Below are 15653 nucleotides of genomic sequence, written 5' to 3' on the forward strand. Positions count from 1 at the left end.
GAGGGGATGCGAGGAACTCGGAGAGACCACAAGTCCCTGAAATAATGCCGAGCAGCTCCGGCCACTAGTTCTCCTGGCTTGTGGCCCAGACGGAATGCAAGACAAGATCTTCCAAGAGAGGGCAGCCATTAGAATCAAGAAACTCAGGCAGAAAGCCCTTTGGCTCCTATAGACCTTTTCTTTTTCTTTTTTAAATGGACAATCACTGGAACAAAGGGTTAATAGGCCAGTCATTGCCCCGCCCTGTGGGAGCCCGAGGGAGCAGGTTTGAAAGTTCCTGTGTGCCGCGGGGCGGCTGGGGGTGGGGGTGGGGGTGGGGGCGCTGAATATTTCTGCAACCTCCGGCACCGCAGGCGAGGCTGCGGGACCCGCGGGCCGGTGCGGGGCCGGGTTCTGCTCCCAAGAGTTGGCCTTGAGTGGTCCCCGCCGCCGCGAGCCGGGACCCGACCGAGGCTGGCCCGGCGAGGAATCCAGGCGAGGACACCGGGTGCTGCCGCCCGGACCGGGGGAGGGCTGGGAGCTGGGGAGCGGTCTTCCCTCTCGGCTGTCACCCCCAGGGGCTCGGCCGCCGAGCCGAAGAGGTGGCCGCCGCGAGCCGCACGGGGCGTGGAGACATTTGCTTTCCGCACCGGTTATCCAGCAGACGAGCGGCGATTGATGCCACAGTGTCCGGTCTCAGCGCTGCCAAGGCTATGCGAGAACGCAGCCCGGACGGCTTGGCAGGACTCGCGCTGCATGTAGGACTCTCGGGCACCCCGGGATGCTGCACAGGGCCAAGTACAGCCGCTTTCGGAACGAGTCCGTCACGTCCTTGGACGAAGGCAGCCCCGGAGGCTCCGTCGGGAACAAGGGCTCCCCGCAGCCTCCCTACCCCGCCCTGGCCCCTCACTTGCCGGCTGAAGATGCCCCCTCGCCGTCCCAGGAGAGCCCCACCCCACTGTGCACCTTGATCCCGCGGATGGCCAGCGTGAAGCTGGCCAACCCAGCCACCTTGCTGAGTCTGAAAAACTTTTGCTTGGGGACCAAAGAGGTGCCCCGGCTGAAGCTCCAGGAAAGCCAGGATCCGGCTCCCAGCAGCCCGGCTTCACCCGACAACAGTCTAAATAGGTCCGGGTCTGCACCTCCGCAGCAGCAGGACGTGGTGGGGCGCAGGGCAAGCGCCCTAACTCCCGATGCCTGCCCCCTCCCGGGCCCTGGGGACCCGACCCCCGGGAGCCGGCAGGACAGGCACTTCCTGCAGCACCTGTTGGGGATGGGCATGACCTACTGTGTGAAGGTGAGTCCGTTTCCGTCTCCCTCGCTGCGCGCCCGAGGGCTCCTGGGCACAGACAGGGGCCTCTTCTCTGCTTTCTGCGGGGGGCTGCACATCACCGGGCTGTGGGCTAGGTTTGGACAGGACATTGTGCAACTGGACCCAGGGCAGGAGGGGAGCCGGGCTTACGGACTCTGCAAAACCTGCCTTGTACTGGAGTCGCACAACTTTGGTTCAAGGGCATGAACTAGTGCTAACTTAGGGTAGTTGCCAGGTGTGGGGTAACTTCTGATCGGGACAGGGGAGATAGCGCCTTCTTGTCCCCACTGGACCTAGCATTCTGGCCAAGAAGAGTCCAGAATTTCAAATCTGATTAGTGATTGAGACCCGGTAGGTTATACCAGCCATTGTACTTCGGGAGAGATTTCTGTGCTAGAGGAATACATGCTGTGTAAGGAACTTGAATTATACTTTAAATTTCAATTTAGTATTTAACAAGCACGTATCAAAACATGGCCAAGTCTCTAGTCTTGTATGAGGAGCCAGTCTTAGGTCTTTGGTGCGCATTTTTGCATTTATTGCCTGCACTGAGGCAAGTGCGACTTGTCCAGGAGCTGTGTGCAAAGCCAAGGTCCTTGCTGGCTTGGCATCTGCTCTTGCCCAGTCCAGGTCTGGGTGAAAGAAGTAGATTTGGTCCTTGCCCTTCTGGAGCTCACCTTTCAGTTGAGGAGATCGATGAGTGCATGTGAAATAAAAAGAGAGAGATACCTAGTAATAGATATCTAGTGTGAGAAGGCTGAGGGAATTCAGAAAGATGGACGGTTGTGATCTGGGATTTATTCATGAGGCCCCTTCAGGGGAAGGTGCATCTTGGAAGAGAGAACACATCTGGATTGGCAGAGGGGAGGAGATTCCTAGCAGGGCAAGAATATGAGCACAGCCTAAAGGCAGGTGTGACTGTGGTGGCTGCAGGCCAGCATCACAGAGGCTGGGCTTTCCTGAGAGAAGGGGCTGTTAGGTCGGAGAGAGCCCAGGATCGGATACATGCAGACATGACAAGATAATGGACTTCCAGGCATGCTGTAATGAGGGGTGGTACATAGCTGGGGCTCAAACAAATACGTGTCAGAAAGAGGCCAGTATAGATCATGGATAGCTTAGGATGAAGGGAGCAGTTGACCAAAGAAAGCTCTTAGATGTCGAATGTGGAGTTTTTAAACAATGACTAGATCCCTTGTAGGTTTGTAGGTAAACTGTGACTTCACCAAAATGGTTTCAAAAAGATCAACCTGTGGATTGTGATGAATTGAAGCCAGGAGAAATTGGAGATTGGAAGGTCAATAAGAAAGTTCAGGAAAGAAGGATGAAAACATGGGTGAAGGTAGCGATGAGAGAAAGGAGATGAGTGTGAGAGAAACTGTGAGAAACCTCCGCAGCTTTGGGTGATGGGTCAGATCATTTCAGGTCATAATACAAATCACGGAATGATCAACATTTATTGAGCAGTGGGCAGATTGGTGAGTTTGTGCTTGTTGTTTATGGAAGTTGGGGGAAAGGCTGATGAAGGGGATTGTGAGGAGTGAAAAATACCTTCAGACTTAAGTCTCAGAATAAGAGTAGTGAAGCCAGTGATAAAAGCCGAGTGAATTGGGGAGACTCATGCTACGTTTGCCCTTGACATGTTACATTTAAAGTGATGTTATCCAAGTGGCACTTATTTGTAAGTAGGCTGTCACTTAAGACTAGCACTCAGGTGAGGAGTTTCATGTGAAGGTGTAAATTTCAGAGCTAGCCCGATCACTGTATTATAAACAGGCAATTAAAATCTCTAGGAAGACCAATAACGAACATTGAGAGGGTTACAAAGAGAGCAGGCTTGGGGCAGCCTTGGAAGATGGATAATTAAAACCTCTAAGGAAGATGAACTTATGGGACACTCAGCTCTTGCTCTCCTCCACAATGACATGACTCATGCTGGAAATGGCTTCATGTATCTACTAAAAGTTCATGGGCACAGTCTCATTTGCCAAGCGTAAGTGTCTGCTCCGTCCTAACAGGAAAATGACTGCCTCTCCAAACCCATGGTCTTGGCACCTGCCTTCCCATCACTGAGATATCACCTACCTTCTGCTGTGCCTTTCCTCCCCTCTGGTACTGCCTTCCACCTCCCCACACCCAGGCACCACCTGTACCATTTTAAATGGCAAGAGTTGCTGTGTGCTCTCCATTGTCCCTGGTGAGTGCCTCCACTGGCATTTTGCATTTTTAATGAGAAGCCCATCTGTCTTTCCCTGGGATGACAACTGACCCCAGGAAGAGTGCTGACCCATGACCCATCCTATTTTGCCATTAGACAGTGATGTGAGGTACCAGTTGACACCTCTCTTAGGAAGTCAAAACACACAGAAGAGCTTACTTTAATAATTTTTATAGAATCCTAACTTTGAAAGATGGCAGGGGCTCAGAAGTGATCAAGTTCAATGTCCCTACAGAGAAACTGAAGCCCAGATAAGTGATTTTTTAAAGGTCACACAGAAGTTAAAAGGACAGATCCCAGTCCCTTGCCTGCCATTCTGGGCTCTTTTCACCACAGGTTTTCCTCGTGGTTGAGATTCTGTTCCTCAGGATTCTTTGAGATGTGAACCAATTAAAAAAAAAAATGAAATGGAAACCTATTAATTTACAGTGAAAAATACCGAACCAAAATTGTGATCCCTATATAGGAACAGGTACATAGGAAGACTTAAACCAAAGGTTACTCGGTGATGGTGGAAGCAAGGCATAGAAGTGACAGGAATATTCTTAATGGCGAGTTGCATAGGGACAGATTTTATAGGCAAGAGGCGGCCACATATTTCACTTCCTCATCCGCATCATATGACTGCCCCCCTCCCCCCCAAAATTTACTTGTTTATTCATTCACTCATGTATTCAACGAATATGTATTGTGAACCAATTTATGTGACAGGCCCTGGGGATACATATGTGAATAAAAGAGACCAGGTCTGGGCCTTGGTGGAACTTACATTCTAGGAAGCAGAGATGGGCTCTGGTTGAATATTGAATAAACAAGTCAGTAGAATATGTCATGTGCAGTAGGTGTTAGGAGAGCAATACAGCAGGGGAAGTAAGAAAGGCAGTGGCCTGGGTGGGGATGGCAGGTATATTGTGCGGGGGCTAAAAATGGCATAGTTCATTATGTTTCCTTGCACATTTTATCTTTCCAATAGGAACTGTATTTGCCCTCTAAGTTACAGTTGACTTTGGGTTAAATATCCTTTTTTAAAAATGACTCTTCTTTTGGTCTCTTGCCGTAGAATCAGTTAGACAGCTGAAAATGCTTAGAAATCCTGAGCACCTAATTTCGAGTCACTTTCATTTAAGCTCAGGCCTTGCACACCCTGGAGGTCACCAAGGGAGATGGCCAGCAAGTCATCCTTTGAGAGGTGCTGGGCCAGAAACAGCCAGCCAGGTCTGAGCAAAGTAGTGAGGTGAGTGAAGTCTGCCCCACGATGCCAAATGGTTTATTTTCGCCATAAGATTAAGTCTCATTTTTTTCTGAGGTCTCCCCACGTCACTTCACCCATCAGCAGACATCCACCTGGAGGCCTCCCAGGTGCCCCCCATGTCTGTGGTGAGTGTGGAAAACATACAACGTGACGGGTGTGCTCATCTCTAAAATGAGCGGCTTGGTCTTCATGGCCTTCACGGTGCCCCCCAGCACCAGCGTTGAATGATTCTAGGCTCCTTTCTCCAGTGGGAAGTGTTTTAAACTTTCCCGTCCCCACCCCCCCAAATTGCCTGTAATTTAGTTCAAAGACTACATAAAGCAGACAGAGAAACCCTGCTGCGACAGGTGAACATATTAGTTCTCACACTGCCCCTCGGAGGGAGGCTGCCTTCTCCAAGTGAGGGCACTGAGACCCCAGAAGTCGGTTATCTGCCCTTTACAACCCAAGTAGCAGACAGGATTCAAACCCAGGCTTGTCTCCCTCCATTGCTCGTCTCCTTCCAGGCATCCTGGAAGTGTGCGAGTGGAGTAGTGTGTGTGGAGGACCACACTGTGCAGGGAGCTTTATTACAGGAACGGTTCTTAGAGCTTGCTGGGTCGCGTTCATTGGCATGATTTCAGTCTCCTCACTTCAGCCCAGCCCAGCCCAACCAATTCCTTAGACCGTGTTAGTGTCCTAGGGCGGCGGCCACAAATATCACAAACTGGGTGGCTTACAACAACAGATAGTTATTCTCTTGCAATTCCGGTGACTAGAACTCTGAAATCAGCAGTCCTTGGCATTCCTTGACTTGTGGATACATGACTCTAATCTCTGCCTCCTCTTCACGTGGCTTTCTCTCCTATGTGTTCACGTTCAAATTTCCCTCTTCTTATAAGGGCACCAGACCCTGGGGTAGGGCCCATATGAATTCAGCATGACTGTAGCTTAACCTGATTACATCTGCAAAGACTCTACCTCCAAATAAGGTCACATTCACAGGTTCTTGGGGTTGACTTCAACCTACCTTTTGGGCGATGTAATTCAATCATAACAGTTCCCCAGAACATTAACTGCAATGTGTTTGCCCACATAGACGTCCTTGGGTATTGGGCTCATCAGCTTTGTATGCAAATACAAATTTGTATTGAGGTATTTTCTTTACTTCCTCTGTAAATATCACAGCATACTCTTATTGTCTATCCTCCTGTGTCTAATGTTGTGTCTTAACACTGAGCTACTAGGTTCGTGCTGTCTGTTGTCTAGATTAGATGTAGTCCACAGAGCTACAATGTTCTGTCTGCCCAAGTATCTTTTTCACAGGCGTGCACAGGTCTAGGTGTGACAAGATCTGGGTTAGAGTAATGGCCCTCACATTAAATAGCTGTGTGACCTTGGGTGAGTCACCTTACCTCTCTGCTTTTCTCAGATTTAAAACAAGAAGTTTGAACAAAATGCTGCCTGAGATCCGGAGACGCCAGGTCTTAAATATCCTTCTCTGAGGATCTCTTTTGGTTAGAAAACAGATTCAGGGCAGTTTCCTGAAGGAAATAACTTTTTACATTTCTTTGTTAATAGAGAGGAGAAGGAATGCCCTTGGCACCCTCTTACTAACACTGAGCTGGCTTCACCAGTCAAGCAGAAAGGGGTATGTTATACTGGCATGGGCGCAGGTGGTCAATTTCAGAGAAATAGTGAGAGAGGAGTCAGGTTGTAGAAAAGCATCTGCGTGTAGGATTATGGGGGGTGTGGGTGGGGGGCAGAGGGCAGGCTGGTCCAGGGCAGGCCAGGGTGAATGATGGTGGCTGGGATCCTGAGAACTTGGCGTCACTCACGTGGCCTAATCAGCCAGGCCAGGTTCGGGCTCGGTGTTCAACCTGAGGACTGTAGAAGCAGCCGGAGTGAGTTAACCTTTCTCTATTTTCTATAGACAAAGTGCTAAGAGAAAAAGGCCCTGCTACACACACAGGCAGTCTGGTAACTCTAACCTTGAAAGAGGGAGATTTGTAACTCCAGGAAATCCCTGAAGAGACAGTCCCACGGTCCATGCAAAATAAAGGCAGACCTGAGAGGTGTGGGTCAGGCACGCACAGCCCACTGCTAATTTCCCTCTGTTCTAAGTCATTGGTGGTTAAAAAGGAGGTAGAAGGGGTGGGAGGAAATAATTCCAGCTAAAACTGACAATTTGGCCTTGAGAATATTGTGTTGTTTTTCCTCTTTCTTTCTTGGAGTAGATGTAGGACTTGATTTTGCTAGAGCTTAGGAAAACCCTGGCAGATTTGACCTGTTGTTCCTGTTATTCTCTCTCTTTAAAAAAAACCAAAAACATTTTTTTAATTGATTTCAGAGAGGAAGGGAGAGTGAGAGAGAGAGATAGAAACATCAATGATGAGAGAGAATCACTGATCAGCTGCCTCCTGCAGGCCCCACAGTGGGGACTGAACCTGCATCCCGGGCATGTGCCCTGACTGGGAATCGAACCGTGACCTCCTGGTTCATAGGTTGACACTGAGCCATGCCAGCCAGGCCTGTTATTCTCTTTAAACCCTCACACATGGTTTGATCTGCCCAGTCCTTTTCCACCCCTGGCCACTAGAATGTTAACTAGAAGAAAAGAGTCTTAGAGATGACCAAGTTCAGAACCTTATTTTTAGTTGAGGAAACAGAGGATCAGAGATGTGAAGTGACTTGCCCCATGCACACAGCAGCTTAGTGGGGGAGCCCAGACATGAACTGTGTACAATGCTCTATTTTCTACCCTTATCTTGCTTCACCTTCCCCCACTCCCTGAACATGCAATGCAGATGTGTCTGCTTGATTAAAATGCTGTGCGTGTGCTTTTTAAAAGACCAGAATGAAAACATTTTTTCTAATAGGAAAACTGTATTTAAAAATCAGTGAGAAGGGAAAAGAGAGCAAGGAAGGAGCAGCAAAGAGCCCAGAGTGCATTGCTTTTACCAAGTCCACCTTTTTGTTTATGGGTGGTAACATGTCCTTGTTGGACCGGTACTTGTACAACATTTCATTCATCTTCCACAACCCTTTGGGCTTGTCTTCTCAGTATGGCTTGTCGTCTCATTTCCATTTTCATACCACTTTAAAGCCAATATCATGTCTCTGTGATTATATTGAATCAACCCTGTTCCCAATACAGTTCCCAATGTGACAGCCCCCTCTCGAGGACAGTGATAAGATGTTGCACACAGCTCATGAAGCAAGGTGACTCCTCACCCCTTCCCACCAGCTGCAGGCATGTGAGGTAGCTGGCGTTTCCTCCCCTCTCCTAAAAGATACAAGCTTTGGAGCTCAGGGATCTGGTCATATTTGCATTGACATATTAAGATCATGGAGACCAAAAGATACAGGCCTCACTGCTGCCCACATATAGCTGGTACATGCGATGGGAGGGTTTTGCAAGGAGGTATTTGGAAAAGTCGACAGGTCTCAAAGAGCTGGAATGTTGATTGAGAACATTGGTTGAGGTCGGAATAACAGAAATTTATTGATAGCATAGCAATGATGATAAGTATGTATAAATTTGCAACCATAAACTTAGGTGTACAAGATGCCATTAAAAAAATATATATTTTTGTGTTAATCCTCACCTGAGCATATTTTTCCATTGATTGTTTTTTTAGAGAGAATGGAAGGGAGGGAGAAAGACAGAGAGAGAAACATCTCTCTCATCTCTCCCACTTACACCCCAGCAAGGGCTAGTGATCAAGCCTCCAACCAAGGTATGTCTCCTTGACTGGAATCAAACTCAGGACCCTTTGGTTCATGGGCTGGTGCTCTATCCACTGAGCCAAACCGGCTAGGGCCATTAAAAATATTATGAAATCTAACACCAAGTCATTTCCTGCTTTAATTTTGGTCATTATTCACCTCCAAACCTCTAACCGGTATCACATAGTGAACAGGGGGCTCATTTTATGTCCCTCTGGCCTTCAGTTCATTGTTAAGAATGTTGATAGTTAGATGGGAGGCACCCCTGGATCTAGGCTCCATTTTCACACTAGAATCTCTCCCAATTCTGGGAGCCCTTTGCTGAGAATTTAGCCTGGCTAGCTGCCTCTCCAGCCACTCCCCTTAGGAGGCCTGGCCACTTGCCTGGGACCTGGCCCCAGGGTGCAGGTTGAGGGTTCATCATGGTCAGACACCACCAGTATCAGCTAGCCATCTTCTTCCCACTTCCTGCCCCTGAAGGTAGGGAGGACAGATGGCTTAAGCAAGTTAATGGGAAATCCTGAAGCAGCTGGCAAACAAAAGAGGTGACAGTGGTAGGAGGACACAACAGGAAGACACAGAGGAAAGGACAGCCCACTCATGGAGACAGAACACAGAATCCTCAGGCCCAAAGTGTCAGTAGTACTACTGAGGCCGAGAAACCCCGAGTCCGCGGGACGAAGTGCATAAGCCTGGGATGTGCATTAGGAGGAAACAATGAATAGAAGAATAGACAATTGATTAGTCTGAAAAATCAACCAAGCTCCTTCTAATTTTCTCAAATTTTCTTCTTTAAACCCACAGATTCTCTAAATATTATAGTTCACTCTCTTACCCTGACCCAAACAATACTTACTCCTCAGGCTTCCACGTGGGGATCTCAAGTGATGGGAATGACCATGGGGCTAATTAGCCATGTGCTACTAGTGCGTACTTGTAGATCAGGTACTGGCAGCAGTTTCGACCTCAGGTGCTCTCTGGGCTAAAGGTCGCTTCCAGGCTAACTTGGTATCCTAACCATGGCATCCTACCTTTGTCCAGACTTTCATTTCATAGGAAATGCATTAAGATTTTTAACAACTAACTTACAAGTAACTTTTTAGAAGGGTTTGTTTGGGGATTGGAAACGCCCTCTAGTTAGAAGGGAAGAAGTGATGGAAGGCAAGCAACCTGAGGAAAAAGCCCAAGGGCAGTAAGGACAACCTCAGAAATTGGATTTTCCCCTCAGTGTCGTCAGATCATAATTTCTATGAATCATTCATTAGGAAACGGCGAGATGTATAATTCAAACTTGATTTTTTTAAATTTTTTTTTTACCTCTGCCAACTCTAGGGCCTTGAAAAACATTGCCTCCTCCTTCCCCTCTCCTCAACATGGTTCCTTTAACCCTGGACTCGGGACACAGACTGATATATTAGACTGCAAAGTTCTGTTTCATGGCAAGCTAAGCTATCCAAGGTCACAGGGCTCATCAGCGGCAGAGCAAGGACTAAGACTCAGGTCTCCTGACTCCCAGGCCAGGCTCTTTTGGTACTTTTTCTGAATAAGACATAATTCTTGCATGAGGAGGTTCTAATATGAAAGGTGAGAGGAGAACAAAGATGTTCACATAATATCTATGATATTGGCCAGTGTATAATAAATGACACCAAAATGATGCAAGTAAAGCATGTGGGAGTTGAGGGAGGAAAGGGAACTCCTTCCATTTGAGGTGGTTGGAGAAGGTTTCATGAAGGAGGTGGCATCTTCACTGAGTCTTAACTAAATCATTTGTGTTTTCACAGGCAGAGATGGAGGAAGAGCATTCTGGGCAAAGACACTGACAGGAGGGGAGGCACGGAGGTGGGAAGTGGAGGATGCGTTTGGGAAGTAGTGAGCAATTTGACTTGGTGGGAGAGGGCATGGGGTATCTGTAGGAGGTCTGAGGGAAAATAAGATGAACCAATGCTATTACAAAGTTGTATAATGTCTGAAAAGTTGGGTTTTCCAACAGAAAACTATGGATTTTTTTTTTAAATAGGGGAATGACAAACTCAGAGGTATGTTTTAGAAAGATTATATGGGCTGCAGTGCTCAGAGAGGATCCAAAAGGAGAGTGACTGGGAAAAGGGAGCTCAGGGGCGAAGCCGTTTGGGAACAAAGGCAGTGGCAATAGCAATGGGGAAAGATGTGAGACCCATCAGAGGAGGGAGTGGGGGGAGCAGGAAGCATTTGGGGGTGAGTTCCATTTTGCATGTGTTGCATTCAAGGTGACTTCAAAGCATCCAGGTGGGACTCTCCTGGTGGACATCGAATAGGTAGGGCTGAAGAGAAGTCATTTTTGCTGCTGTGATCATCAAGACACCGGGAATGAACAAGGCTACCCAAATGAGGGTGTGGAGCAAGAAGAGGAGAGGCTTAGAGCGTGCCACCTTTAGGTATTTCATGGAGGCAGAGGAGCAAAAGGCATCAGGGACAGAACTAGCAGCGTGAGGAGCAGGATGGAGAGAAGATGGGGAAGGAGGGGAGAGTTTCGAGGAGAAAGAGGTTGTACAAAACTGTCAGAACTCGGGGATTATTCAAGGAAGATGAGAACCAAGAAAGCCATGGGTTTGGCCTTTTATCTTCTTACTGCCACTCTCCACTAAGATATTAAATTTAACTGTTGCAAGCCAGACATCATTAGATACTGGCACCTCCGCTCCCTCCTTTTGAGTTCTCAGTGAATGGCAGTTCCCAGCTGTTCAGGTCAGAAATCCGAATGTCATTCTAGACCAGCGGTCGCCCACCGGTGGTCAGCAGACCACTGGTGGTCTGTGAAGTCTGAAAGGTTGGCGACCGCTGTTCTAGACCACTCATTCTGTCTTACCCTCACAGCCTCCAGTTTTCAAGTCCTGCTAATTCCACCTTTAGACATTTATCATACACATTCATTTTTCTTCATCCTCACTGAAATTCCTAAGGTGGGGACTAGAGCAGGCAGCATTTTCAAATTTATTGTTCAGCTTCTGTCTGGAACTACTGTTTTGTCAAACACACTTTGTGAGACTCTCAGTTGAAACTGGGAGATGAGTAATCATAACACATGGTAGAAAATGATGTATACCTACAGCAAATAGTCAAGTCCATCAGTGTAATAAACTCCAAGAGGTAGAGACAGCTTCTAGCTGGGCAATGAGAAAAGGCTTTCAGAGCAGATTATGGCATTTGAGATGGTCCCTGAAAATGGACAGCAGTTACACCAAAGGAAATATCTATATATATAAAAGCCTAAGTGACCAGAATGACTGGAACAACTGGTCACTATGGTACGCACTGACCACCAGGGGGCAGACGCTCAATGCAGGAGCTGCCCCCTTGTGGTCAGTGGGTTCCCACAGCCAACCTCCCCTGGCTGGCCGACCTTCTGTGGTCCCTCCCCCCAGCCAAGAGCCCAGGGGTCCAAGGGCTGGCTGCCTCCTTGGGGCCAGCAGCCAACCTCCTGTGCCCCATCCTTCCCCGTGGCTGGCAGGCCCTGATCAGCCCACCACCTGCCTGTCACAGTGGCAGCATGGCAGCGAGGGAAGGAGGAAAAGGTGAGGCAGGGAATCGCATGGTAGTGGGTGTGCTGATGATGGTGGCATTAGTGTCTGTTCCTTCCGTGCCCGGCCCAGCCCTGATCGGCCTGGCCCTGATTGGCCCTGATCTCCAGTCAGGCCTAGGGACCCCACCCATGCACGAATTTTGTGCAGTGGGCCTCTAGTATATTTATAAAAGGGCATTCCACATGGAGGAAATATGGTTAACATACAAGGGAGAGCACTGATTTTAGTTTGGTTAGGGTAGAAGCTGCTTGGGAAAAAATGGTAGATAATAAACTAAGATCTGAGCCAGATTATAGCAAGAAGTTTATTAGATATTTGAGAAGAGGCATCAGGATTCATTTGTGTAGAGAAGGGAGTGAGTGACTGGAGGTGGGGAATCTGTTCAAAGGCTGTTACAGCCATAGTCAAGGTGACAAGTGTCTATATCAGGGTCTTCATAGAGGAAGTGAAGTTAAGAAACATTGGTAGAGATATTAAGGAAGAAAAATTTGATGAAGAGGGCAAAGAGGAAGGGCAGATTCCAATCCAACCTGCCTGAGCTTTTGAGTAACAGGCCTGGGTTGGGGTGGGAAAACATGCCAGTAAAAGACCTGGAGGACCACAGGAGGAGAACAGTGTTGAGAAGATGAGATGTTTGATTTCTGATACATTGAACTTGATGTCGCAGAGAGTCACTGAAGAGAGGATGGTGTCCAGCAGGCCAGCAGAGTTAGGAGAGCCTTAGGCCTGTGTGCACTTTGTGCGCCAAGCCAGGCGATTGGGCATCTTTCCTAACCTGACAACTGTCCCAGTAAGGCAGGTAGATGTTAGGTGATTTTCGAGGGTAGAAGAATGGAGTGTTACTTAATACAATATAGTGGAGGCCTCTTCTCTGATGAAGTTGTTCCATATGTTCTTTTGACACTTAAATTAAACGTATATAAATGTGCTTTTGTTTTGTAAAGTCGAGGCCTTTCTCTCAGTTTTGTAAATACAATGATTAATATCCCCTTTCATTGCTCTTGCACAAATTCTACCCATAGTTTCTTATCAACATTCCTCCTTTTCGTTTTTTTAAGGTGAGATCTTGGAGGCATCCTCAAAGCAACCTGAGTGCAGAATCAGTTTTATTTTAAAAATCATTTTAGAGTCGTCTTATCCACACCTAACATTATTTTTTTTAAGCAACTTGCCTTCATAAAGTCTTTCCAAAGTTTTTGACTTAATTTTTATGGAAATGACTACCTTTAAGAAATCCACACTCCTATTTTATCAGTTTGTTTAATATCTACCTAAATCATGTCATTTCATTGGCCATTACAATTGCCATATACTGGTACTGGTGTGGCACCAATACAGTGGGGTTCCTGGTACGTCCACAATTCAAATGGTGGCAGCAGAAGGTGTGGACATTCTAGCCGCCTGGTGGCCGAAGCAAATCGGTTAAATGGAAACCCAATCACAGCTTTTGTAGTATTGGGTGCTAACAGTTCAGCAACTTGGTTCTGTTGACATGTCTCACAATACATTTCTGATTTTTGGCATCGCGTACAAAAGCTTTGCTGCATAGTTGTAATCAATGAGTGTGTTTTACATTCTACATGTTTCCCCCCACTAAACTTGACAGCAGCATCTAGCCCAGCCGTGGGCAAACTACGGCCCGCGGGCCGGATCCGGTCCATTTGAAATGAATAAAACTATTGAAAAAAAAGACTGTACCCTTTTATGTAATGATGTTTACTTTGAATTTATATTAGTTCACACAAACACTCCATCCATGCTTTTGTTCCGGCCCTCCAGTCCAGTTTAAGAACCCATTGTGGCCCTCGAGTCAAAAAGTTTGCCCACCCCTGATCTAGCCCTTGAAGAGCAGACAGTGTTTAATGAATGCTCTTGTTCTTTTTCTCCAAACAGTTTCTGTTCGGAGAAAGTGCTCTATAGAGTGTCCCCAGGCAAACTGGAAAATACAAAACACAGTTAGGGATACAGCAGGTATCTGACTGCCCTGCAGAATCCTGTCCAAGGCCCTGTTTGCAGAAGATGAAACTGAATCAGCTACTAGAGAGGTTTAAATTTAGAAACTCATCTATGACCCTAAGCCTTTCCCTTTGCAAAGAAAACCCACAGCCAACATAGTTCTACCAGCTTCAGACTAAGTGAAGACCCTCTGTTTTTTGTTTCTTTTAACAATAGTCTGCGTTTTATAGGGTGCCATTTGTATCTTCACAACATTTTGTAAACGTTAAAGGAATAGATCAAGTTTGTTACAAGAGTAGATGTAGTTTGTTATCAGCAGCTTTTATTTGTCATTTGGAAAAAAATGCGTATCTTTCTCAGATGGGATAACATTAACAATTGGAAATATGCTCTAGCCAAAACCGATTTTTACATATCGCCTGCCAGAAACCAAGGTACTTTACTCAAAAAAATGCATCCTCTCTCCCGCCCACTGACCTGCATGGCTTTGCCAGAGAGAACACAGGCGGGTGCTTTGGCCAAGATGGGACCTGTGGGTGGGATGGAGGAGAATGCTGACCAGAAGCGTGTCTATTTTCATTCTGGTTTTCTTTTGGTTTCTGAAATGATGTTAAAGATACTAATTCTGGCTAGATGAAGAGATGCTTGGAAAGAGTGTTTGTTTTGAAAAGAAAATATTTTAAGCGTACTGAACATTTGAAATAAATACCTAAAACTTTTCAGAGTAGCTTTAACTGCACCTCACCCCCACTCCCCAACATACACATCCTGGGTAGACAGCCCACGGGAGCTAATACCTGTCTGCATAATGCTGGACTCTCAGGACCTAAGTTATCTCACGGATCTCTTCGAAATCCCTTCAAATACAGAGATACATTTTAAAAAATATGTTAACCTATCAGGAGTAGCTGTGAGCTGTTCACTTAGAAACAAAGAAACCCTTATTCAGCACCAGATCTTCAATTCTTTATCTCATATGACAAGCAGTAATAAGTTGCAAAGTTCTGTGAAAAGAAAGATGAAGACTGCAAGCACCGTACCCGTACCGCTGCACCGAGTTCAGTGACAGGCTTTGAGGAGGGAATGTTCAGAAAGTACTGCACAGAGAGCAAAGATGATCATTGAGGAGGGAGAGCGCCAGGCAGCAAACCCCAGCGGGAAACCAAGGAGAGGTTCTGGGGAGGGAAGGAGGAGAGGGGGTGGGGGAAGGAAGAGGAAGGGTGGGCAGGATGTCGGCATTGCTGCGGGAGGCCCCTGGGTCTTGGCAAGGAGTGAGTATTGATCCTGGAGGCCTCCAGGAAGCGTAATGTGCACACTCACGGATAATATATTTATTTATGATTTATAGCCTGCTGACTTCCAGAAAGGTTTGATGTGGCTCACCGGCTAGTGAGTTAATGTTTCCTGTACACACTGAGCAACTCTGAAAAAAGTGAAAGGGCAGAAGCTCTGTGAGTCATCACCCAACTGTTTAAGTGAGCTGAGAGGGCTGTTTCTCCTGAATGATGTGCCCACAGATGCTGTAAATACCCACTGGTAGGAATCCTGATGCAGTCAAGCTCATGGAGCTGACATCGCCAGGACATCATGGGGTTTCTCAGGTAATGGAAGCTTCCCCCTTTAGAAGTCAATCTTCCACAACTTAAATTTTTTACTGACATGGGA

The 15653-nt window shown here is 47.1% G+C and overlaps 1 protein-coding gene across 1 annotated transcript in view; it reads left to right on the forward strand.

Annotated features, from left to right (window-relative positions):
* Positions 1-665: 665 nt before the first annotated feature.
* The window catches only part of SHC4 (SHC adaptor protein 4), a 106797-nt gene continuing 91809 nt past the window's right edge, over positions 666-15653 (forward strand). The window contains 2 exon segments of the mRNA XM_081088786.1: positions 666-744; positions 747-1276. Coding sequence (XP_080944912.1) covers positions 693-744; positions 747-1276 — 582 coding nt within the window. The 5' untranslated portion in view covers positions 666-692.

Source organism: Myotis nattereri (assembly GCF_964212035.1).
Source record: "Myotis nattereri genome assembly, chromosome: 1".
NCBI classification, from domain to species: Eukaryota; Metazoa; Chordata; class Mammalia; order Chiroptera; family Vespertilionidae; genus Myotis; species Myotis nattereri.